At 34.6% G+C, this 25,758-nt stretch overlaps 1 protein-coding gene across 6 annotated transcripts in view; it reads left to right on the top strand.

Annotated features, from left to right (window-relative positions):
* Nucleotides 1-25,758, top strand: part of RASAL2 (RAS protein activator like 2) — a 363,735-nt gene that overhangs the window by 267,895 nt on the left and 70,082 nt on the right. For all 6 annotated transcript variants that reach the window (XM_079105905.1, XM_079105907.1, XM_079105906.1 and 3 more), the window contains one exon: nucleotides 3,518-3,624. In XM_079105905.1, the coding sequence (XP_078962031.1) occupies nucleotides 3,518-3,624 (107 nt within the window). The remainder of the gene's footprint in view (nucleotides 1-3,517; nucleotides 3,625-25,758) is intronic.

Genomic DNA, 25,758 nt, shown 5'->3' with positions numbered 1-25,758 from the left:
ACTTCTGTTTGTTGAACAGATAATTCCTCCATCAAAAGTATCTTTGCACCTACTCATTTGCCAATTTCTTTGCCACACTTTTCAAATAAAGTACATTGACATAAAGGAAAATGGGTAAGTTAAAGAAATGGCATTCGTTGTACTACTACTACTACTACTACTACTACTACTACTACTACTACTACTACACTTTGGACTTAGGGAGCCTCTTTCTCACAAAAAGATAATTTTATATCACGGTATTTAAACCTAATCTTGTCTTCATTTCTGGTTGGTCTGAATTATCTAATTTATTAAATGATGAGGACCAGGACAGGAAAGGTGATATGGCTTTAACAGAATCACATAGATAGTTGGTAGAGGTGCTAAGAAAAGCCCTCAGATGGTTTCTTTGTTCAGTACATCATCTGATATGTACCTGTGTTGGAAGTTATCTTTCATCATCATAAATTGTCACCTCATCTTACTTCATACCCAATGGCAAAGGAAATGAAGAAATAAATTTAAAACTTAACCAGGCTTTATATAACTCTGCTGCCTTTCAATCTGAAGATGGAAGTATTATTTTTAAAGAATGAGATAGTGAATGAAGCAGTTTCAGGCCTCTATCTACTGAAACAATATTGTATGACCCTGTCTCAATCTTAGAAAGTGATTGTAACTGAGTATCGTGACTGTGGAGGGATGCTAACTTTACTGCAGATGAAGGCAGGGCAGCGCCATGTGAGGGAGGGGAGGCGGCTGTCTCATTTTGGCCTACTGGAACTAGTGGAGATTTTCCTTCCAGCTCAGCAGAAATGTAGCTTTAAGAGCAGAGTAGCAGCTTTCTTTTTGGGCTTGGAAATTTAAAGTTAAAGCTATCAGAAATGGTTTCACATGCACGCTTGCAGTTGATTAATCCAGCAGGTTGTCCATTCTGCCCTGGATAAGGCTGCCACCTTGTTTCTCAATGAACTTTTGTTTTTAGGCGGTGAATCTTCTGAGCACTAAAGAACCTAGATATTTCAAAGGCCTGTTTTATATCAAGAGATAAATTGCAGTGCTGTGGAGTTTTGAGAAATAGATACAATGTAAAAAGTATTTCCTCTTTTCACTAGTTGATTTAGCTTACCTCATTTCCTTTATTTTCCCACTGTAGTGGCAATTGTTCAGTCTTCAAAAATAATTTGATTTCTTCCTTCTGGACTCAGTAACATCCTGTAAACTACAAGAGTTATGATTTTATTTTTTTCATGATACAGTGTGAGAATCTGAAGGAGAAAAAAAGTACAACAAATACCATATTTATTGGAGTTTGAATGTAGTTGCTCATTTTAGCTAGTATCACTTCAAATAGTTTGAGTTTTAAGATATGTTTACTTAAGTTCATATGCATAAAAACTAAAATTATGTTTGGAAAAAAGTGGCAAAATTAGGGTCAATTTGTTTTTCCTTATCCAGAACATTGCATATTAAGGAAACTGTTTTCTGGATCACTGAATCCTAGCTAGTGAAACTTATTTTTCTCATAGTTTGATTTCATTGTCAATTATTCAGAGATTAAAATATGGTATACTATGTTGTAATAGTCTGATGTATCTTAATTTGATATTTATAGGCATTTATCAAAGAAAAAGTGTTCTTCAGTCACCAACTCCTTTCCCCACCTGCCTTGTCCTCTCATTATAGAATCACCTAACTTAGATAATCATTCCATAAAGTCATATTCTTGAAGTCTGAAGGTCTTAATGTTCAGTGTGTTTGGACAAGCTGATTCACTTAAATTCCTTTGTGCCATTCCCATGAATCTGAGCTAATTATACTGCCATTTTTTCAGAGATGTGCGGTAGAAGTCATGTGTGCCTAATTCTAAAAATGGCTTTGTACATTAAGGCTCATTTACCCACTGACGGTTAGACAGAAGTTGAGAGACTTACAGTTATTGGCTATAATTTTAAAATATAGCAATAATATGGAACTCTTACACTGCAGTCATAAAAGACATGCTTTTGTTAACTTCTCAGCCATTTGGAATGTTGCAGTTTGGCTTTTATCTTTCTGGTCAAGATGTCACAGAGCAGATTCGTTTAGTCGTAGAAAAGAGTATCAGTGTCTGGCATGCAAACAGTAATAGGGTAAGCACTTCCAGTTGGGTTTTCTTAGAAGGATTGATTTGTGTGTGTTACTGGGTCTGTGTAAGATGGTGTCCTTTTCGTACTAGCTGAATATAAATTTCAATAAATGTTTTTTTCTTGCTGCAGATTAGTGTAATACAGTGAAATTTTCTGTAACTGAGGGGAGGCAGTGGTTGGAGGTCTGTTAATAGCCTGAAAGTAACTAATGAGGATGTGCAGTCGGAAGGATTGATTGAATGAATAGCTGCAGTCCTGTGTGTTTCTTTCTTGCTTGCTTTCTCTGCAAGCTGTAGAGAGGGAGGGGGAAGAGCAAGACAGGGAGGGAGCGAGAGAAAAAATGCTTTCTCTTAAGTGGAAGTAGCACGGATCCCAGGGGCCAGGAGGCCAGAAATGGAAGTTTAAACTGCATCTATCTTTTAAAGAGAGAACAGCAGGAATCAAAATGTCAGTCTCCGGAGTCACGATTTACTCCGCATTTTTTAAGATCTGGAAGATAACACAGAATACTTTTTTTAGGATGTGTTTTTTTTTTTTCCTTGTCCATGTTGAGATTATCTAATATTATCTGAGAAGCTGGATTCCTATATGTCTGTCAGTTGAAGTGGAGATGGGAAGCAGTTGTGATAAAGGTATAATATGTATATATCTATCATCTGTGTGTGCGTGTATATGTGCATATATGTATGTGTGTGTATATATATATTGCTCTATGAAAAAAATATTAAAATGCAGCCTTAATACAGTTTATAGTAAGTAAATTGGAGAAGATCATATCATCTGCAAAATTCTAAGCTTGTTAGGCCAGTATAAACAGATTTATGATTCCAGAGTAAGATTTTAAGTAAGGTCATATTGCCAGAACAAGGAGAAGCTGATCTATTTTTATATCTGCATAGGCATATATATTATTTTATCCTGGCAGCAGCTTTCAGTCTTCTCATGGCCCTTTTGTTGCAGTCCAGTGAATTATCTTATCAGCATAGAACCGAACTTTGACCTTTGTGCAAACACCATCAAATCATATGCAACTCTAGACTATATTTTGTTCACAAGAATATTAGAAATTCTTTTGATTCTGTTAACTCCTATATTGCTGATAGAGAAGTAGATTTTTATACTAGAAGATACAAATATGAAGTGAACTTAAAGATTTAAACCAAAACTCAGGAAATTATTTTTATATTACACAAATCAAGATATAAGTTGTCACACTAAAACAGATTAACTTTGACAAAGTCTCTCTAATGTCAAACACCACAAAGAAAAAGAGACGAATTATGAGGAGATAAAATGCCATTCATCCTTAAAGCAGATTTCTTGTGAGAAACCATTAATTTTACAGTTTAGTGAAAGCTCCTAAGTTGGGTGCTTTTTGATGTTTCAACTTTCCTCCTCTTTTCCAGAGGTGCCAGCAGAAAGGTCCCCCCGTAGACGGAGTATCTCAGGGACCAGTACATCAGAGAAACCCAATTCCATGGACACTGCAAATACCTCACCCTTCAAAGTACCAGTAAGTGTTCCTTTTCTCTAAGATATTTTGCTTTTCTCCTTTCTTATTAGGGTTAGAGACAGCTGCTTAAAGAGCCAAATGTTTTGCCCCTCGAGTTTCTTTACAATACCAAGGTTAAAGGGACAGCATTACTGAAGTACATAGATTAGCTGTGGTTAATGTCCACTACTTTCAGTATTAGATTTTAGGGAATATTATTTTTATTCATGGGCTAGTTCCAAAATATGTAACTAAGTACATTGAATTTTAATTTCTTTGAACTGTACAGTGTAAATCTTTGCAGATGTACTTTTATCAAAGTTGCTAGGTAAAACCTATCACAATTCGGTAAAAATGCTTGTGGGAGTTTTTAGAGAGAGCGATATGATTTATTTTTTTAATTTCTAGAAGTAGACCATAAGCACAGGGTAGTGAAACTCATAAAGTTGCAGATTAAGTTTAGAGAATTAGAGAATTATAAATTCCAATACTGAGAAATGGCCTGTTCTTTATTTAAGCCATCTTTTAGACGACCATTTAAATGCTTAAGAAATGCCCTGAAGACAGTAACCTCTTACACCAATCCAGCAGTACCGAGAATGTTAAATATAAAAGTATGCTGAGATGGAAGGGCCACAGGTGATGGGGTCAGCTGAAAACTAGGCACGGGCCTGGTTTGTACCTTTTGGATATCACTGAGTAATTCAGATTTTATTTGATTATTGAATAAGAAATATACTTTTTTTTATTAAAATCTTTTTTATTTTTACAGATTGCATTTTGATTCATTGTACACAAATGGGTTACAACTTTTTATTTCTATGGTTGTACACAGTGTAGATTCACACCATTCATGTAATCATACATATACATAGGGTAATACTGTTTTATTCTACTTTCTGTCCCCCACCCCCTCCCACCCCTTTTTCCTCTACACCATCCAAAGTTCCTTTATTCTTCTCTTCCCCCTTATTATAAGTGTTGGCGTGGATGTGGGGGAAAAGAAATATACTTTCTTTCTAAATACATCGTTATTAAAATTTATACTTGAAAATATTGCTTCATAAGGTTGGTCATTATTCTAGGTACAATGAAAATAAACAGTAGAAATAAAATTTTCTATGGGAGGAAAAAAAGGTATTTTTCTCTTAATTCAAGTCTTTTATCTTAGGGGCACATAGTGTTTATGGATACCTGTGACACCATTCAAAGTTTCACAGATTTTCTTATTTTAAAAAGATCACAAATGAATGTTGGATTAATATTTTAATCAAATTATGACAGAAATTTTGCAACCTCAGATTTTGTGTCTTTTACTAATTTTTTGTATCATAGGCATAGCTCTTTTTTTTTTTTAATGAGTAGAAACAAGTTTTTTTCTTTCCCCTCTTCTTATTTTCCCAATGAACCAGATTGCCAATATAGTAAAACCATCCATACAGAGTTTAGTGATGTACTTAACTGATTTAGAATTTGTAGTTTTTGCACCATTATGCTAGAAGCAAATGGCAAATTCCTACATTTAAGGTTAATAAATGAAGAAGAATAACTCTCTATATCATGGTAACATTAAAGTACATCCTATATCAAATCTGAGGTTTATAGTCAGACTTTTTAAATTTGAATTAAGAACTACAATTTTCATTTATTTAAATAATAAGTTGACAGCTAATTTAAGATTTTTCTTAATAAGACTAATCATTCTTAACTAAAATTATAAAGCAGTGATGTGAATATATGTAAAAACTAGTTCTGCTTACAAACCAAGTACTCATTTGGTAGTCTTAGAAATAAATGAGAGAACCAGATGCAGTGGTAGATACCTATAATCCCAGCGATTTGGGAGGCGGAAGCAGGAGGATTGCAAGTTGCCAGTGTCAGCAACTTAGCAAGACATTCAGCAATTTAGTGAGACTCTGTCTCAAAATAAAAATGGTGGGGAGTGTAGTTCAGTAGTAAAGCACCCCTGAATTCAATCCCCAGTACCAGAAAAAGGAAGGAAGGAAATAAATAAGAGAAGAAAGAGGCCTCCAACTAATAAATTGCAGTGACAAAGCCCATGCACTTAGCTGTCTAGGAATACTTATCCACCATTCATAGGTCCTCACCCAAATAGTTTTCTGAAAAATAACCATAAGAACACACTGATTACCAGCACCGCCCCCGGTGCCAAAACAAAACAAAACAAAAAAGTGAGTAGAGGGAAAAACAAAATAAAAACAAGGAATCATAAAAACAATCTGAATCCATTTAGGATAAAGGCAGTCTTACATTTATTAATAGCCCTTAAGGGTGTCATTGAGAAACCAAAATATTCTGACTAAATGAGGCACAGCAATACTTGGATATATGTAGAAGTACATTTGTATTTTTAAAATTTCTATAATTCTATAATTAATGTGATTTACCTCAGTTAAACATATTTCTGATTAGACATATGTCTTATTACCAGGGTAATGCAATGTATTTTGTAATTAGTATCACAATGGACTCTATATAGGAAAACAGTACAAAAGGAAGCCAAACTTTGGGTATTTCAGATATGATCATTTCCATATTAGCTTTATGAAGAGGCAGAAGTGATATTTTAGCACAGGTACTACTCATGGTTCTTGGATTCAAATGTTGTTACCATGGTGAGCAGTAGCTTTACCACTCATCAAATGAATTCCCCAAAGCGCTAGCAGTATACTTCAAAAAGGGCCTTATTTTTCCTGTCCCATTTTCAGACTTACCAAGAAGCAGATGAGATGGATATTAGCAAGTACTAACAAATTATTCACACACTTATTGAGTGCTTACTTTGGGTAAAATATTGGTGATTCACCAATTACTGATCCATTTTTGGCATACAGTGCTTGGTACTTGAGGAAACAAATGAAAACGCAGAATTTTCTTAGAGAGCCTGTAGTCTCACCGTAAGAGATGGAAAAATGCTCCAATTCATAAAGAAGTACGTAAACATGGTAACACAAGTTATTAACAATACAGTGTGAAGCCAAGATGTTGTCAAAGAGCAATATTTGAGCTGAATTTCAAAGACTGAAAGGAAGTAATTGACATGGGAAATAGAGTGTTCCAGTCTTAGGGAATAGCATTTTGCAGAGATATACATCATGAGACCATTGACATTTCCAGGGAATAAAGGATTTGGTGAGAAAGGATTTGAAAAGTATGTCACATGAGAAATGAGAAAGGTAGGTAAGGGCAAGACTCTAATGGGTTTGTCAGGCCTAAATTATGCTGGCTGCTGAGGAATTAGAGATGCATTGATTGAAACATTTGTCTTTGTCTCAAAAACTAAATTAAGTTGTATAAATATCATGAAGTATTGGTAAATTAATTGATTCTTTCCTTAAGGACTCTGTTTTACTTTTACTATCACCATCCCAATTTAGAGTGATAAAGTAAGGTTCTATCATTGAAGGTCAGCCCAGGGGCTGAAGATATAGCTTAGTGGTACATTATTGTGCTTAGCATTCATAAGGCCTTGGGTTCAGTCACCAGCACCAAAAAAAAAAAGCCACCACACACACAACCTTCAGCTGGTATTACTAATATTTCTAGAGTAGTGGTTCACTTTAGGGAGATCCAAAAGAGGCCAGAGGTTGCTTATGTCCTGGATAAGGCAGAAACAAAAATAACTGTAGCCATGAATACCAAGAGGGAAGCTCAAACCCTTAGTATGTTTTCCTTATTCAAAAAAAGTTGTAAAAACTTAAAACAGGTAAAAGTGCAGCAGAATGTTTGTATTTCTTATATATAAGTCCATAAGAAATAAGAGAGAATTATAAGACTCCTGAACACATAGGTTACAGCAAGGTCTTGGTTTTTAGGACTGTTTAAATGTAGTTTTATTTTATCTAATCATAGTCATAAGAAAAAGTGTAGATCTTCAGGATAGTTTATCTGTTCTTCTCCACCCTCATTCCATATTTCTTCAAACATACCTTAATTCCAACTGTAATTATTTGTCTATATGTCTGTGTCCCTCATTGGATAATGAATATCTGTTATAACCACCTTTGTAAGTATAACCACCCAGGTACATAATATAATACCTCACAGACAGTAAACACCCCAAAAGTAATTGTTGAATGAATGAAATATGTGTAAATTATGGCAAGTCCTACATAGAGTGAGGTTATCTCACAATTGTTCTCGTTATTAGTGATAATGTCTCTAGTTAAATGGAATAATAAATATTTAATATCACTTAATAAGCATTTAATAAGAGTTTATTTTGAATGAATGTGCCTGTGCCAGAATAGTTAGATGTTTTGCTCAACAAAGAGAAATTCTAATTAACATTTAGAGTTCAGGGCTATGGTATTTTATGTATGTAGTTTATACTGTGCCTACTTATATTGAAAACTTAAACTAGATAGAATTCTTTATTTAATGATTTGTTTTTAGGGATATTTCTTTGAGCCCTTTAGGTGTCATACATATATATAAGCTCATAATATTTTCATAGGTGTGAATTTTGACCATTAAATTCATCAAAAACAATTTTAGTCTTTTGAATAGTTTTTTTCTTCTTTTAAAAACATCATGTTTTTTTCTTTAACATCTTGCTAGATTTTTGTCTTTGTATATTTGTGTTTTCCTTTGCATAAAACAGCCTTTGTATATTTTATATGTTGCTTAAACTACACTTAAGCATCCACAGGAATGGTGGGGACAATTGAGTAAACCAGTAAGTTATCCAGGTACTTATATTTAATTCAGAATGGGCAAATGATCATGTCTTGTAATTATATTTTTTGTAACAAACTTCTTTTTTATATTTATAACACTTTATAAATTGGTATTTATTTATGGTTTTTATATCACTTCTGTTTAGACCATACTATCCATTTGACTTTGACTAAGAGAAAGCTGCTTGTGTTCCTGGCCAGGTGCTTGCCTTAGTGTTCTCATTTCCATAACACAGTGGTCTGAGTTGGCCTTCCATGTGAGTATAACACAGTGCAGTTGCAGCTGCTTCGTTTGTATTAGCATTGAGCTTGCTCTGAAAGAATGAAAACACTAAAAAAAATATGCCTGGAAAACCAGAAAGCACAGTTGATGAACTAAGGCAGTGGCTGCATATTCCTAGTATCCTTCCTTGTGCTTTTGTTGCTGTGACACTGAAGCATTCCCAATCAAATAAATACACTAGATACAAAAGACTGTCAAAAGACAAAAGCCTTCATAATTTTTAAAAGAAAGTAAAGCCCTGGAAAATTAGAGTATGTTAAAAATCTTTTTAAAAAAAAAGAAATATTCTGTCTTTTCTTATGTATAAGAAATTAGACTCGGTTGGTATTTGTCTCTGTTTTGCATGGAATCCTCAATAAGATCTATACAAGTGTTTTTCCAGGTTAAAGGACCAAAAATATGGATTATCCAAACCTGTGGTTTTCAACTCTAGCTATACATATAAATCACCTTAAGGAACTTCAAACAATGTACTGGTGCTGAAACTTCACCTCACACAAGATAAATTATAATCTGTAGACTTAAATCTTGATCTGTGGACTAAAGCCCATTCTTTCTGTATCTTGTAAAATCTTCCCTGATGGGTCTTTATATGCAACCTTGGATCTAAATGATTTGTCTAAATGATTGGTAAAATATTACAAATTCATTTTAGTTAGTGTCTTACCTGTGAACATAAGTGCCTTCTTTGTGCCTTCAAGTCTGACTGAAGAAACTAAGCAACTGTGTTTCTTAGTGGCCTACTGTTACTTGTGGAAATCGCTGCACTGCATATTAACTGATCATCTATGTGGTTGCCATCATCAGTTAAATTACCAGTCTAAATTTACAAAGTACTTGCTTTACTGTGGTACAGTGACCTCTAACCAACCTGAGAATCTATCTTAGGGGTGAAATAATTAAATTGAATTCCTACAATCCGCACTGCATAACCATTTCAGTTTTTATGTTGTCATTGTTACCATATTCCAGAAAGACACTTCATGTTATTTTCCCCAGTGCCTAGGGATTCTATATCTATCTTTTTGCTTTGTCTTCGCTGATCATCTATGTGGAGTTAAGATCCATAATAGGATCACCCCATAGTAATACAATAAAGAATATTCATATGTGTATAAATATATAACATAGGAACATGTATTTATACATCAACTTGTTATTGCCAGAGGTATAAATAATATACGTTATTGTCAGAAAAGAAAAATTATTGTCTGAAGTTATTAAATATCTACTATATCTTTAAATTGTTTTGTAATCAGAGTGAGCATAATTTTAAGACTTTTAGTGATAAATATCTTAGAAAATATAAAATTTAGAACTCAAAGTTCTGGAGGAAAAAAAAAAAAAGAGGAATTTAAGTTTGATACAACCCCATAAGGGGACATAGTGGGGATTGACAAATACCTAGAAGAAAAAGAAGCAGGCTTGGCAGAACATATTGCCAAGAGTGTAACTTGAAATAAGCAAAGATTGGTGGAATCCTCCTTAGTCTATATAATTCCTAAAAAATAGGCTTGTATCAGCACTAACTTTGGGTGTCTATTTGTCCTATGCATGGGAAGAGGCTGTTTTAGGGGATTAGATGCATTCACATATGACTAGTTCTTATAGAAAACTGGACTTGTACAAGCCTCTGTCCCCTCAGAGCAATGATTTTTTTCTCCTTGACTTTAACAAGGGAGGGGAAGCACTTTACAATTAGAGATAGATGTTTTGAAGAGTTAATGTCCTCTTAAGGGAACATAACAGTTAGCCACAAGTATACTCGATATGTAAAAGTTATATCAAATGCTTTCCTCTTTCACAGAAGTTCAGGAGCTGGAGATGTGGGAAGGAAATTTTGCCAGCTTCTTGATTTTGGTAGGGTTTTCTGTGCAGAAAGTATTTTTGCTCTTCTCAGATGCACTTATACACTTGGCAGATGTGAGCATTGCTGATAAAGAATAATACCCCTGACGAGCCTTCCTAACCCAGGATCCTTAAATTCTATAAATAGTAGCAGTACCATCGCACTGCATTTTTAAATGCTTGGTAGGTTGTATAGTAAATAGCTACTGGTTTCATTTTAAAGGGACTTCAGTCCAAGCTTATTAAGTGATTAAAACATCACTAAAACTTTTGTTGTTGTTGTTGTTGTTGTTGTTTGATCAGGTTGTTGAGTGAACTGTTGGAAAGCATCCAAAACGAATTAAACAGTTCTCTACAGAAGGTAAACAGATGGCCAATATGCACATAAAAAATAATCAGCATCATTAGTTATTAGGGAGATACAAATCAAAACTTCAAGGTATCACTTGATACCCACTAGAATGGCTATATTCAAAAAGAGGAACAATAATAAATATTGGTGAGGATGTGGAAAAATTGGAACCCCCATAGATTGCTGATGGGAATGTAAAACGGTGGCAGCTACTTTAAAAACAGTTTGACGGTTCCTCAGAAGTTTAAGCATAGTTTCCATATGACCTAGCAATTCTATTTCTAAGAATATATACAAGCAAATTAAAAATATATATCTATACAAAATGTAGGAATGTTCATACCATCATTATTCATAATAGCTAAAAAGTAGATACAACCCAAATATTCATCAACTCAAGAATAGATACAAAAAAATTTTAAATGTGACCTATCCTTACAGTGGTATATTATATATTATGTAGCCATAAAAAGGAATTTTTTTTTTTAAATCTGGTACTGAGGATTGAACATAGGGACGTCTTACCACTGAGCAATATCCCCAGCCCTTTTTATATTTTATTTTGGTACAGGGTCTCACTAAGTTGCTTAGGGCCTTACTAAATTGCTGAGACTGACCTCAAACTTGTGATCTCCTGTCTCAGCTTCTTGAGTCACTGGGGTTACAGGCATGCACTGCTGCATCCAGCCATAAAAAGGATATTTTAATACATGTTACAATGTAGGCGAACCTTTAAACTATGCTAAGTGAAAGAAGCCATACACATAAAAACCACATATTATATGACCACATTTATATGAAGTGTCCAGAATAGACAAATCCATAGAGACAGAAAAATAGATTAGTGGTTGTCATGAGTTATGGGGTGTCATGAAATGGAAACTGACTGCTAATGGGCGTGAAGCTTAATTTAGGGAGTGGTAACACAAGTTTTTGCGTATATAAAAACCACTGCTTTCTACATTTTAAAAGAGTAAATTTATGGTATGTGGATTATAGCTCAGTAAAACTGGTAAAAATTTAAACATCAGGTTTAGAAAGCTTAGGATGAAAATATAAAATCTTATTAATGCTTTTAACACTGATTACAAATTGAAATAAGAATGTTTTAACTGTTAGATTAAACAAAATGTACTTGAGGGGGAAGTAAAGGGGAGGCACCAAAGTGCTATATTACATATTGGATGCTTATTTGTACACATTTTTTAGGTAGTCATTATTGATATGTTGCCTAGTTGCATTCTTATGCAAGCTACCTGCTATAAGGAAGATAATATCCTTATTCAAGGATGTCAAAATAGGAAGCATAGCAATTTAGTTCAAAAAGAAAAAAAAAAGCAAAAGTTCTGGAAATGTAGCTTAGTAGTAAAACACTTGCCTGGCATATGCAAAACTCTGGGTTCAGTCCCCAACACTGCCAAAAAAAAAAAAAAAAAAAAGGCAACTTTTAGTGGTATCATAAATGAAGAATTTTTAAAAACTTTTACAAATTATCAACAAATTTTCATATCTTAAATATTATTCATATCTTATGTAGTATACTTTATAATTTCTTCCACTTAATAGTCCTTTAAATAAATTAACTTTTCACTTTGTATGTAATATGCCTATCCATTCTTATAGTTTATTACGGGGGTTCATTTAATGTGATTCTGTTGAGATCTTTTGTTAGAAGAGTCTTTTATGACTTTTGCATAGCAATGAAATTAATGATCAACAATTCAGGAAATAGAATGGGATGCAGTTTGGGCAAATATTCTTCACAGTAGGTCTTGGTTCTGATGTCCCATAGTAATTTAAACTCAGCTTGCTCCAAAATACATTCACTTAGCTTCCCCCCACCCCTTTTCCCCCTTTAATTTCTAACTTTGTAGTGCTGCACATTTCTTCAATTCCCAGAGTCAAAAACCTGAGTCATAATACACTCTTCCTTCCTTCTGAAAATTAGTTACCAGGTCTTCTTGTTTGCCTCTCTTCAAATTCACCCATCCAGTCTTTTCCAGCCCCACTGCTATTAACTCACTTTAGTTATCAGTGCTTACACTAGTACTAAGACCAACTTCATTAATGTGAGACCAGTACAGTCCCTGGGGTCTATATTCAGAAAGCCCTAAGCATGAAGTTTAATGCTTTGTGCTTGTTATCTCTAAATTCTTGTTGATTGACCTTTTAAAAAAAAAAAAATTTAGTTGTAGATGGACACAATACCTTTATTTGATTTATTTTTATGTGGTGCTGAGGATCAAACCCAGTGCCTCACACGAACAAGGCAAGCACTTCATCGCTGAGCCCCAGCCCCAGCCTCTGTTGATTGATCTTTGATTGGTTTTGTAAATGAAGTCCAGTGGGATAGTGGAGTATACGTGGGGACCTGGGGCCAACTGTTGCATGTGGGGAGGGACCTGAGGCCTATTTCCTCCCTAGGATGGATTTTCTGCTACCCACTTACTTTCCTCATGACAACCTATATGCATCCCTCTCTTTGCTTCACCGAGCCAGAGCTGTCACTCTCTGACCCTTACAAGGGCATGTGCACAAGCATGACGAAGATGGGGATTAGGCTGCATACCCCATGGCATCTTGGGCCAAGGCTTGATGAGGTAGACTTTACCCACCTGTCAACTCCAGGAATGTCTGGTGGTTAGACAGAGACTACCACGGCAGTGGGAAGGGAGGGATGTTGTCCATCCCAGATCCAGGTACCTAGTAATTGCAGGGTCACCCTTAAGAAAGAAGAAGCCTGCCTGGCTCAATCTATGTGCTTGCCCGGGGTCAGGGCACGGCACATAGATTTGGTGGCTGGCAAAGGGTTACCTGGCAATCAGTGGGCAATTCCCATGCCAAGTCATCAGCTGGGGCCTCAGGTACCTGTAATGGTCTACACTTGTCCTGTGAAGGGAGTATGACATTGAATAGTGGATAAAAAGCACCACCCAGGTGAAGACAGAGAATGTTGAAGATAGGGAAAAGTTTCTACTTAGCATCTTTAATCTCCTTGTTTTTAAGAAGTTGCTCCTGCATTTTCATTTTACACTGAGCCCCTCTAATTGTACTGCTGACCTTGTCTAGTACAGTAGGGATCCTTAACTCATCTCCTGGCCCTCAGTTCCTTGTCATGCACTTTAGCCTTTACACTGCTGCCTGAGTCCTTTGTTTAAAATCAAAAGCTGATCATTAGTTGACTTCTGCATTGTCAGAAGTCCTTTAGTAGCTTTCTATGATCCCATTCCCATGAATGTAATCAAATTTATTCATTTTATTTGACTTGCACAATGGTTTCTTCCTTTTCTTTGCTCATTCTCTCCTCTCTTCCCTTGTGAATGTCTTCAGGCAGAAGCAGCTTTTTTTTTTTTTTCCAAAAACATCAGTCTCTTGCTGGAGCTTTTTGAGTTGAACTTCTGTTACAGGATAATAAAAAACAAGTAGCCTTTCATTGTCTTTTGGCTGTCCTTTCAGGCTCATTTCCTAATATCCAACATCCCTATCCCCACCTCCAGCTCTGTCTGCCCATTTTTACTAAACCTAATAGTTCCTCAACTTTTCTTGGATCTCTTCACATTTCTGCCCAGGAAGTCTGTCTTCTAAAAGTATTCTCATCCTTTAAAACTCAGGTCTAGCATCTCCTTACCTTTTTAGACATTAACTTTGATCTTCTCTGACTATCCAAAGGAGTGGGTCTCCATCCGTTATATCACTGATAATATTATATTGTAGGCTTATTGTTTGTACAATTGCTTTCCCTGGTCTGTGATTTTCTAGCTGACAGTCCGTATCTACCTCAGTCTGTATCTATACATAATCCATTTGGGGTGCAGAAAACATTAAATGTTTGACTTTTTTCATTATAAACTTTTTCATTATTGAATGTTTCATGCACAGAACATTCTTATGTTTTATAAGTAAACATATAAAGAACACCCACTCGATGATTTTATTCATTCTATACAGTCAAAACAATTTAAAAACCATCTTTTAGAAGACCCTTATTGTATCAAATTAATCTTATTGGTAGCATTCATGATTATCCAAGGTATGCAAATTGCAAAGACATTAACCTTTCATACCATTTACTGGTAGTTTTACTTTAATTAACATTGTATACTTTTTTTAAAAATTTGTTTCTTTATATGTGATGCTGAGAATTGAACCCAGTGCCTCATATATGCTCGGCAAGTGCTCTACCACTGAGCCACAATCCCAGCCCCAACATTGCATTCTCTTTTATAAAAGAATCGAATTAATCTGTTAAATGAAATAGAATTGAGGCATATAGTGAGCAGAAAGAATTTTTTTTCTACGGAAGCCCTGTGAGCATAATGACAATTTTTCTTCTTGCTGAAGGCATAATCAGCTGCGTAGGAACATGGTCTTCCCTTTACTCTTTAAAAGTTAAATGGGGTAGGGAAGGAATGTAGTCAACTGAAGTGAAGGTCAAAACCTGATGATCTATTCTAGATACCTGGACTCCTATCTTATGAAGTTAATGAGACCATTATTACTCAGAAGCATTTGACCATGAAAATCAGGTGACTGAAGCTGAAAAAAACTACTCTTCTAACCATGTGATCTAAAACTTGTGTCATCCTGCCCTTTTAATTGTGCCAGAGTACCAGCACAAGGATTTAATATTATAAGCATTTAAGGATTTGTACCTAAAATGGGCAGCTAACATCTCACTGGTATAACAAAGAACAAATTGTTTGACTTCATCCAAGGCCTTTGATTTCTTTTCTTTTAGTAATGAAATATAAACATTATAAAATCTTTAGAGGTTTTCAGATAAAAAGGGACTGTATATTAAGAACCAGTTTATTAATGTGTGGGTGCCAAATTCATAATGTAAAATTTTTTGTAGCATTAAATTCATAATGTAGAACTTTTTATAGCATTAAAAACAGTACAATTAAGAAATTTCCTCTAGAAATAATATAATAAAATCTATTCCATAATATATTTCTCCCTTCTTCCATTTATTCTATACCCAAAAAAGCATAGTCTGATAGACATTAGTAAAGAGAGATTTTGTTATAAATATTATACCTTTTGCTTACCACCATCCAAATATGGATTTTAGATGTATTTTGTTTCACCAAAGGCAGTAAGAGTTTTATTTTTTTAAGTAACTAATAAGCTCTATCCTCCCTCCATCTGGGATACTATTATTCTTAGAGTCCAAGAAATGGGAAATGGTAAACAAATAAATTTATCTAGTCCTTCTCCCATACAATGAAAAAAATGTCTTTCACATTGTATTATCTGATGCTTTTTCAGGTTTTCATGATAACCTCTGGGAGACTGTCCAATAGACTAATAGACCTCAGTTTGGAAAAATGTTTTGTTTCTTAGTTTTGACCTATCATTTCTCATTATTTTCTTCTTTAGAGCTATCGTCCTTAAATATTCATACTCTGAGAACTTGAGTAAGATCAGCACAATCTCTTTTTGTCATAAGAGAAACAAGTACTTCATTAATAATAAGAAATTGTTGGGCTGGGGTTGTGGCTCAGTAGTGGGGCACTTGCCTAGCATGTGTGAGGCACTGGGTTCAATTCTCAGCACCACATATAAATAAATGAATAAAATAAAGCTCCATCAACATCAAAAAAAATTTGAAAAATGAAATTGTGAGATGGTCTACAGAATTGAATTTTCCAAATGCTGAACTTCTTCCTCTTTAAACACCAGATTGGGTTTTGTTTTAATAATCTTAAAGGGGTTTTCCCTCAAATGTGTTAGTTACTTTTTTGGGTGAATTGGACTTTTCTTAATTCAGAGCAATCATTATTAGTATTCTGCTAATGTATATTAGCCCACTGTATGCTAAGCATTACAGAAATTTAAAGATGAGCTCAGTTTGTTCCTGTTTTCCTTTAGGAGTAAAAATCAGAAGGGAATATAAAATGGAAATAGAACTAATTATAAGTCAAGACAGAGGGAGAGGTCTTAGATAATCAGAAGTGAGAGAGACCAAGTCCTGTTAGAGAACTCAAGAATACCAGTGATTAGGGAGACTGAAGCAAGAGGATTGTAAGTTCAAAGCTAACCTCAGCAATTTAAAGAAACTGAAGAGACTGCTTCAAAATATAAAGGACTGGGGATGGTAGCATGCCCCTGGGTTCAATTCCCAGTACCTAAAAAAACAAACAAAATGATAAAGAATGGTTTCCTGTATAATTAGTATTTTGAAGTTTGAAGTGGTAAACATACTACTGAGTAAACATTTGAAAAAACATAAAAAAAAGAAAGAAAATGAATCATATAACTACTAGAAGAAAACATGGATGACTTCTTTAACCATGTTATGGGGGAAAGCTTTCTGTAATGGTTACTGAAAAGCCAAAGGTATTTGGGACAGTGGGGAAAGATTGATAAATGTGATACACCAAAAAAACATTTTAATTGCTTGACAAAAAAAAAAAAAAAAAAAAAAGGAGAAAATATTTACAACATACTTCAAAAATGTTAAAATTTGAAGGACAAATGATCAAGTCCAATAGAAATATTGCAGATGGGAGGGAAGATATGAACAGTTCTAAAAAATAAAAAACTAAGAAAATTGTCCTGAACACATAAAAACAATGTTCAAATTCACTTATATTCAGAGAAATGCAGCCTTTAAAATAATGTAGAGATAATATTTCACTTTTCAAGCTGATAAACTATAAAATGTGAGAATAAAATCAGTTGATGAAGTTGTGGGAAACACTCTCAGACATTGTTGATGGAAAGGCAAACTGGTGACAACATATACCCTCAACACATTTTGATCCAGCGCTCTCATTTCTGGGTATGCACCCTGAAGGTATGCCTCCACCAATATGAAATAAGTACATACAAAGAAAGTTATTCATTGCAGCATTGTTCCTATTCAAGAAAGTAATAAAAGAAACTATTGTATATGTAGAAAGTAGAATAATGTAACCTCCCTCTGAAGATATTACATGCTAATATGCAGAACCTATGGATATGTTATCTTACTTTGCTGATGTGATTAAGATTAAGGGCCTTGGGAGTGGAGGGTTATGCTAGATTATTCAGCTGGGTCCAATCCAACCACATCATGTGACCTTAAAAGCTGAAAACCTTTCACAGAGTTGTAACATGGAGCAAAGGGCCACAAGATAAGAAATGTGGGTGACCTCAAGAAGCTGGGAAAGGCAGGAAAGATATTCTCCCTTAGAAGGTAATACAGATCTGCTGATACCTTGATTTTAACCAGGAGAAATCTAGGAGGACTTCTGACCTATAAAACTGAAAGGTAATAAATTTGTATTGTTTGAATTACCTTATTTGTGTTAATTGGTTGTAGTAGCAGAACACAGTGGAAAAACTGGTGACATTCCAATTAAATTTTAGATTAGTACAGTACCTATGTTAATTTCTGAGTTTTCATAACTATACTTTGGTTATGTAAGATTAGGGGAGGCTAGGCAAAGGAAAATTCCAAATTTTCTGTAAATCTAAATATCTAACAAATCAGAGGGGGGAAGTTATTAAAACAAACCAAATGCAGCACTGAAAGATGAGAAATTCAGCAGCTGAAATATTTACTTCTGTATTATATGTTTTCTTAGGACTAACAGAGACTGTGCTGATCTTACTCAAGTTCACAAAGTATGAATATTAAGTATGAAAATATATAAATAAATCTAAAATTAACCCCAAACTGGAAATAAACCAAATGTGTATCAGCTGGCCAATATATAAAGCAAGTATTTATTCTACCAGATAATAGAATAAAAAGGAATGAACTATTAGATTTTTAAAACATTATACCAAGTGAAAAGATGACTACACACTGCATAATTTCATTCATATGACATTCTAGAAAAGATAAAAATCATAGGGACAAGTCAGATTAGGAGCTGAGGGTGAGGGGAAGGGATCAAATGCAAAGGAACATAAAGAAATTTTGGGGATGTTAGAAATGGTCTGTATCTCAGTTGTGGTGGCATACATTGTCAAAACTCACCAAGCTGAGCACCTGAAAATAATGAATTTTGTTTTAATAAATTTACTAAATTTTATGTAACTTTTAAAAGAAACCTGTTTTAAAAGAAAAATATTTTTAAAGCACCAAAGATTCAGATTTGTTAGCTTCTAGCTGAAAGAAAATTATAATCTATAATAGAAATGTTTCTCTTTGATGCTTAAGTTGCAAAAACAAAACAAAGCAAAAAAACTGCCAGTAGAAAAGAAATCTATAATGAAGCTGTTCATTAAAGCATTTTTCAGCTATTTGTTGTTCTGTTGTTATTCTTGTCACCTGGAGTTTTCCATCTTGCTTGGACTTCCAATTATGAAGATAAACTAAAAATATGATGACTGGAAAATGGAATTTAACATATTCCATTGCCTTTCCTTTCCCTTTTTTCTTGTTAATTTTTTACAGTTGTTTTAACCAATATTTATTAAACATCTAACAAGTTCCTAAGTTATACTAAAAGAACATGAAAGTAAATTAATTATTTGGGACAAAAACTCTTCTCAGGCAGTTGCAATCTATGATAAATGTACTGTTAAATATGTAAAAAATGTAGATTAATTTACTAGGTAAACTAAACTAAAAGCAAAAATGAAAACACTTCTTACCTGGGTCCTTGCTAGTTGACAAGGTAGCATTTTCAAGGAACTGCTATTAAAATTAATCATTTAAAATTGCTGTCATATTGTCCATAATCCCTTGTGTAGTCACACATGTGAAAAGTCTCAAGCAGAATTACAGCAGGGTTTTGTTGCACATCCCTGTGTTTTCATGTGAAAGGTGACAACATGTTTCTCTGTCTCCACTTCTCCCTGTCTTCAGGGAACAGCAGGAGTACCAGGACGCAGCAAGTCAGTGCTTCTCATTACCACCACAGAGGCTTCTGAGAGTGGTTGCATAGCAGCAGTTTTATTTCAGATAGCCAAGTTCAGTCTTCCGGGGTTACTCCAAATTACAGCTGGTGAAAAACGTTTGTTATCATTGTCTTAACACTTACCAAGCTACAAAGAAAGGCAGCACTAGACTTTTTCTTTCACTGATAGTTGCTAATTGTAAGCCTGATTTTGAAGCAAATACTGAGTTCCAAATAATTAAAGTAAGTTATTTCAGTAGTATGGATTGCTTTGACAACGTAGTTGTGGTTTTTTTTTTTTTTTTTTTTTTAATGATGAGCTTTCTACTATTTTTAAGAATTGTAGAGGGTAGCAACAGCATTTCAAAGGAGAGTTGGATAAGGTAGGAGTTATTTTTGAGTGTTTCATTAGAATGCTTTCAGATTAGGTTGGTGTCAGGGAGATGAAATCAATTTATTTATAGTCTCGTTTCCATTTATGCTGCTGGATTTAGGGGGTATACTTATAGAATAATCATTTACACTCTTTACATCTTCCTAAAACATGTTTATCGTAACTATGTGAAGGAAGGCAAGTATTTTTCTCTTGGCATCTATATATTTCTAGATTTTATACTTAAGGGTTTTTTTTTTTTTTTTCTTTTATACTCAGTGACCACAGATTCAGTTACATATAAAAGTAATTTCAGTAGGATTTCACCTTAGTTTATATAGATGGAAACCTAGGGACAAATTCTTACAAATCAAATATCATGCTGGTAGTTTTTTTTTTTTTTTTTTTTTTCCTAATAGTTTTGCTTTTATTGCATTCCTGGCTGTTTGTGATATGTAATTCTACAAAACTTATATAGAAATTTTAAGTATATATGGGGAAAACAAGTGATAATGCTCAGAATATTTGAAGAAGAATTAGTATAGAATAGTGATTACATAGCAAAGGGTTCAAGAGTCAGGCTGCTTGGTCTCAAAGTTCTGCTCTGCCATTTGGCATCTGTGTGACCTTAATAAAGTCACATACTTTGTATTTTGGCTACTGAAGCATCATGTACTGTTTATAAAGAAAATGAACTGTTCATATGTTGCACATCCTTGTAATAAACTTAGTTATTAGTTCACATTTTCATTTTCATAACTAAACATCTTTCTTTCAGAAAAGCAAATGCATTTTTTTTTTAATGACTGCTTTAAATTGTTTCTTGTCGTGGATTTCCTTGTACATGGCTTCCACTCATACACAGAGAAAAAGGTGATCCATACAACACAGTCTGTAGGATCCACTTACGACCATTTATCCCACAGCTGGTACTACCACCACCCTGCTACCTCTCTGACCTTATTTCCCACCACCCTCCTGTCACTCTCTCCACCACACTGATTCCTTGGCTCTTCCTTGGACGTTGTAGGCATGCCTGGAATGCCTGGAGTATTTTTCTCTCTGATATCTTTAAGCTAACTCACCTTCTTCAGATCTTTACTCAGATGTAATCTTCTACAATGCATACCCGGACCACTTAATATCACCACCCCATTACTTGACTGTGTTTTATTTACTGCAGCACTTGTCTTTATTATGTTATGTTGATTGTGTATTTCCTCCCAGTAGTATATAAGTTTAATGAAGACCAAGGTTTTGGTTTTTGTTCACTGATATGTGTGAAATATGTCAAGTAGCTGACAAATAGTAGACGTTCAGTAAATGTACAGATGAATGAAACATTTTAAATATTAGCATATACTGAATTTAAATCTTAACTTGGTATCTGCTGACTTAAGCAAGTCATTTTGTGGAGTTGCTGCATGAATTAAATGATATTCTGTGTTGGAAAGCACCTAGCCAGTGCTGATACAGAGAAAGCCTTAAGTGAATTCAGTTGTCAAATGTTTACTGAGTACTTGTAACATACCAAGTATCCCTGTAGGCACTGGGGTATATGCCACTAAACATATCAGCCATAAATCTCTTGCCACTGTGAAACTTATTTCTGGTTTCCTTCACTTCATTTGGTACAGTGATGTCCAGAAGAGGAAAATTGTGATTCTGCCTACCTATTCACTGGTCTTCCACCCTAGATTCAGGTTCAATTAGTGTTTACAGGTATTCATTTTCCTTTATTTTAAAAACACTTTTGTAGCATTTGTGAAGCCCTGGGATTGATCCCCATCACCACAAAATTAAAAAATTAAAAAGCACTTTTATATTCAGTCTTATTCTTAAAATGATTTTAAAATCTGTGATTTTAAAATCTTCCTTTTGCAGGTGAGAATCTGAAATTTGGAAGTTGTGACTAACCAGTGTCATAACTAGGGATAACTGAGCCAGTGTGAGTATCTGGGAGAAAGGAGGGAATATAAGGAGTAGCAGAGATGTATTATGAATATGGAGAATTATAGACTTTTAGAGTTATTAGCATATAAAGGATGAAGCAAGGAATAGACAGAGATCAAGCTAGAATACAAAGTAATTACCAGATTGGGCGTGGGTTCCTGGTGGCTCAGGAGGCTGAGATAGGAGGATTGCGAGTTCAAAGCCAGCCTCAGCAATGGAGAGTCACTAAGCAACTCAGTGAGACTATTTCTCTAAATGAAATATAAAATAGGGCTGGGGATATGGCTCAGTGGTTGAGTGCCCCTAAGTTCAATCCTTGGTACTCCACCCCCCCAAAAAAAAATGTATAAGATAAAGGGCATCTGAATGACGAAGTGTGTCTGTCACAACAGTGAGTGTCTGAAAGCAAACATAATGGTTCTTGGAGTCAAGAAATTGTGAAGCTAGATCACTGACATGGTATTAGGGGTTAAGAGAAAAATACTCCCAGGTAGGGTTTAAAGTCCTTAATGAATAAAGGAAATTGAGAGAGAAGAATAAATATGAGAACAACAAAAAGAGATGAAGGATACTAACTAAATCAAGAAGGTGTGAACCTCAAAAGAATATGCTTTTACTCTAAGCCTTGATTTTATGGAATAATGGTTTAAATTAGGAAAAGCCCAGCTTCCTCTTCCTGTGTATTAGGTACAGGAGAATGAAAGCTATCAGATAGTGCTCTGAAGGAGAGTATTTTCAGGTAAAAAACCATGCTTTAGTTAATCAAGGAGATAAAAGCAGAATTTTTAGCAGATTCTACCATGTCCATGTATTCCTAAAACAGCCATAATTTTATGTACAGTTTTTCACATATGTAATACTTACTGAAGTTGAAACACTGTGGTAGATGTGAAGATAGATGATCCTATTCCTCAACAGTTTAAGTGTAAGACTTGTTTCTGGATAGGGAAACTTAACTGTAACTGATGGATTGCTGGAGGCTCAGTTTGAAAAAGTCTGAGAGATAAAAACTCCCAGGGGAACCTAGTAAAGGGGGGGGGTATTGTTTTTTAGGTTTTCCTCCTGGAATTTTACTAGGTTCTTATAGTGAACAGCACAGAAAAATACCCTTCACTCCACTTCTGGCAGTGATAGGAGAAAAGGAACCATTGTTAAATAATGCCAAAGTATTCTATCCTTCTTAACATTCCTCACAAGAAACTGGTAACCAGAATCTAACTGTTGTAGGGGAAGGAACATACCTGACTTCATCCCGCTCTAGCCAGCCATCTTGTCCACCTAAACCAGGCTGGTGTGTAAAAAGTGGGAGCTGAAAAGCACTTGGAATGTTTATAGTCCAGAGTTACAGACTGAATAAAAAACTAATGCCTAATCATGGGACTATAGAATATTCCTCCCTCTCCACCATTCTACCACATTACTAAAAGGCATATTTACTACAGAATTTTTCACCTTACATCATGTCCTGCTATCAAGAAAAAACAACAAAACATACTTAAGGATGATAAAACATAGTTCAAAGAGACACAGCAAATATCAGAACCTACTCAGATATAGAAATTATCAGATCAAGAACTTCAAACAATTATTATTAGTATGCTAAGGGCTTTCCTGGATCAAATAAATAGCATGCAAGAACAGATGGGAATATAAGCAGAGATATGGAAATTCTAAAAAGAAACCAAAGAGAAATGCTAGAAGACAAAAGCACTGTAACAGAAATAAAGAAAACCTCTTATGAGCTTATTAGTAGAGAGGACACTGCTGAAGAAAGGGTCTGTGAGCTTAAGGACATCTCAGTAGAAACTGCTGAAAGTGAAAAATAAAGAGGAAAAAAGACTGAATCAACAAAAAACAAAACAGATTGTAGAACTCTTAAATTTATATTACAAAGTGAGAGAAGCCAGTCTGAAAAGTGTACTCATCCTGGAAAGAGTAAAGCTGTGGAGTCAGTCAAAAGATTACCAGGGATGGGGGTGTTAGGGGTGATGAGGGATGAGAAGGTGGGGCACAGAAGGTTCTTGGAACAGAGAAATACTCTTCATTTTAATATAATGGTGAATATATGTCAACCTACATTGTCCATGACCATAGAATGCATGTCACCAATAGTGAACCCTAATGCAAACAGTGGAGTTTGCCTAATAATGGTGCCAATATAGATTCATATTCATCATTGTAACAAATGTCCCACTTTGATGGGAGATGTTGATGATTGGCTATGCATGTATAGGGGCAGGACATTTGGGGAAAATCTTTATACATTCCACTAAGTTTTTTTGTGAACCTAAAACTGAGAAAGTATTCTTTCTGCTTTTATCTCCTAAAAGAAATGATAGAGAATTAGTATAATAAATACCTTTCTTAAATGTTTGTTAAAATTCTCCAGTCAATCCACCTAAACCTGTTTTTGTTTTTGTTTTTGAAGGTTATTAATTACTGACTCCTTTTTTTTTTTTTTTTTTTTTTTTAAAGCAAGAAAAAAAGGTCTCACTGTGTTCCCCAGGCTGACATTGAACCCTAGGACTCAAGTGATCCAAACTGCCTTATCCTCCTGAGTAGCTGGGACCACAGTTGCATATTCCCACACCCAGCTTTAATTTTTTAATAGATATAGTTCTATTCAAATAGGTTGTTTCTTCTCATGTGAGTTTGGCAGATTGTCTTTCAAGGAATTGGTCTACTTCATCAAGGTTATCAAAATTTTAGACACAGAATTTTTTCTAGTATTCCTTTTTTGTAATTTTAATGTCCATGGGATCTGTAGTGATGTCTTTCCTCTCTTTCATTCCTAATATTAGTAATTTGTGTTTTGTCTCTTTATTTCTTAACCTAGATATACATAGGGGCTTCTCTGTTGATAATTTCAAGGAAGCACCTTTTAGTTTCAGTGATTTTTCTCTATTGATTTCCTGTTTCAATTTCATTGATTTCTGTTCTATTTTTTTGTTGTTGTTCATTTTCTTATGCTTACTTTGCATTTTATATGGCTTCTCTATTTCCAGTTTCCTAAAGTGGAAATTTATATTATTGATTTGGATCTTTCTTTTCTTTGGGTTTTTTTTTTTTTTTTTTTTTTGTACTGGAGATTGAACCCAGGAGTGCTTTAACCCCAAGCTACATCCCCAGTATCTTTTTATTTTGAGACAGGGTCTCACTAAATTGCTTAAGGCCTTGCCAAGTTGCTGAGGCTGTCTCAAACTTGAGATCCTCCTATCTCAGCCTCCTGAGCTACTGGGATTACAGGCACGTGCACCACTGTGCCCAGCTTCTTTCTTCTTTCCTAACATTCTGTATTCAATGCTATAAATTTCCCTCTAAGTACTGTTTTTACTACATCCCACAAAATTAGATGTGTTGCTTTCATTTTGATGGAGTTCACAGTATTTTTTAATTACCTATTTCTTCTTCAATCTATAAGTTATTTAGAAATACGTTGTTTAATCTGCACATATTTTTCTAGTCATCTTTCTGTTACTGATTTCTAGTTTAGTTCCATTGTGGTCTGAAAGCAGATATTGTATAATTTTTGTCCTTTTAAGTTGTTTTATGACCCACAATTTGGTCTGTCTTGGTGAATGGTCCATATGACCTTGAGAAGAATGTGTATTCTGCTGTTGTGGGATGAAGTAGTTCATAGATGTCAGTTATATCCTGTTGATTGATGGTACTATTGAATTCAACTGTGGTCTCACTGATTTTCTGCCTGTCAGGTCTGTCTATTTCTAATAGAGGTGTTTGTTGTTTTTGTTGTCATTGTTGTTGTTAGATGCTTTTTGTCTTTGGGGGGCTTTTTTGTGTTTGGGGGT

Source organism: Sciurus vulgaris (genome assembly GCF_902686455.1).
Source record: "Sciurus vulgaris genome assembly, chromosome: 12".
NCBI classification, from domain to species: domain Eukaryota; kingdom Metazoa; phylum Chordata; class Mammalia; order Rodentia; family Sciuridae; genus Sciurus; species Sciurus vulgaris.
Note: the sequence above shows the minus strand (reverse complement) of the source record. Positions and strands in the feature narration are given on the sequence as shown.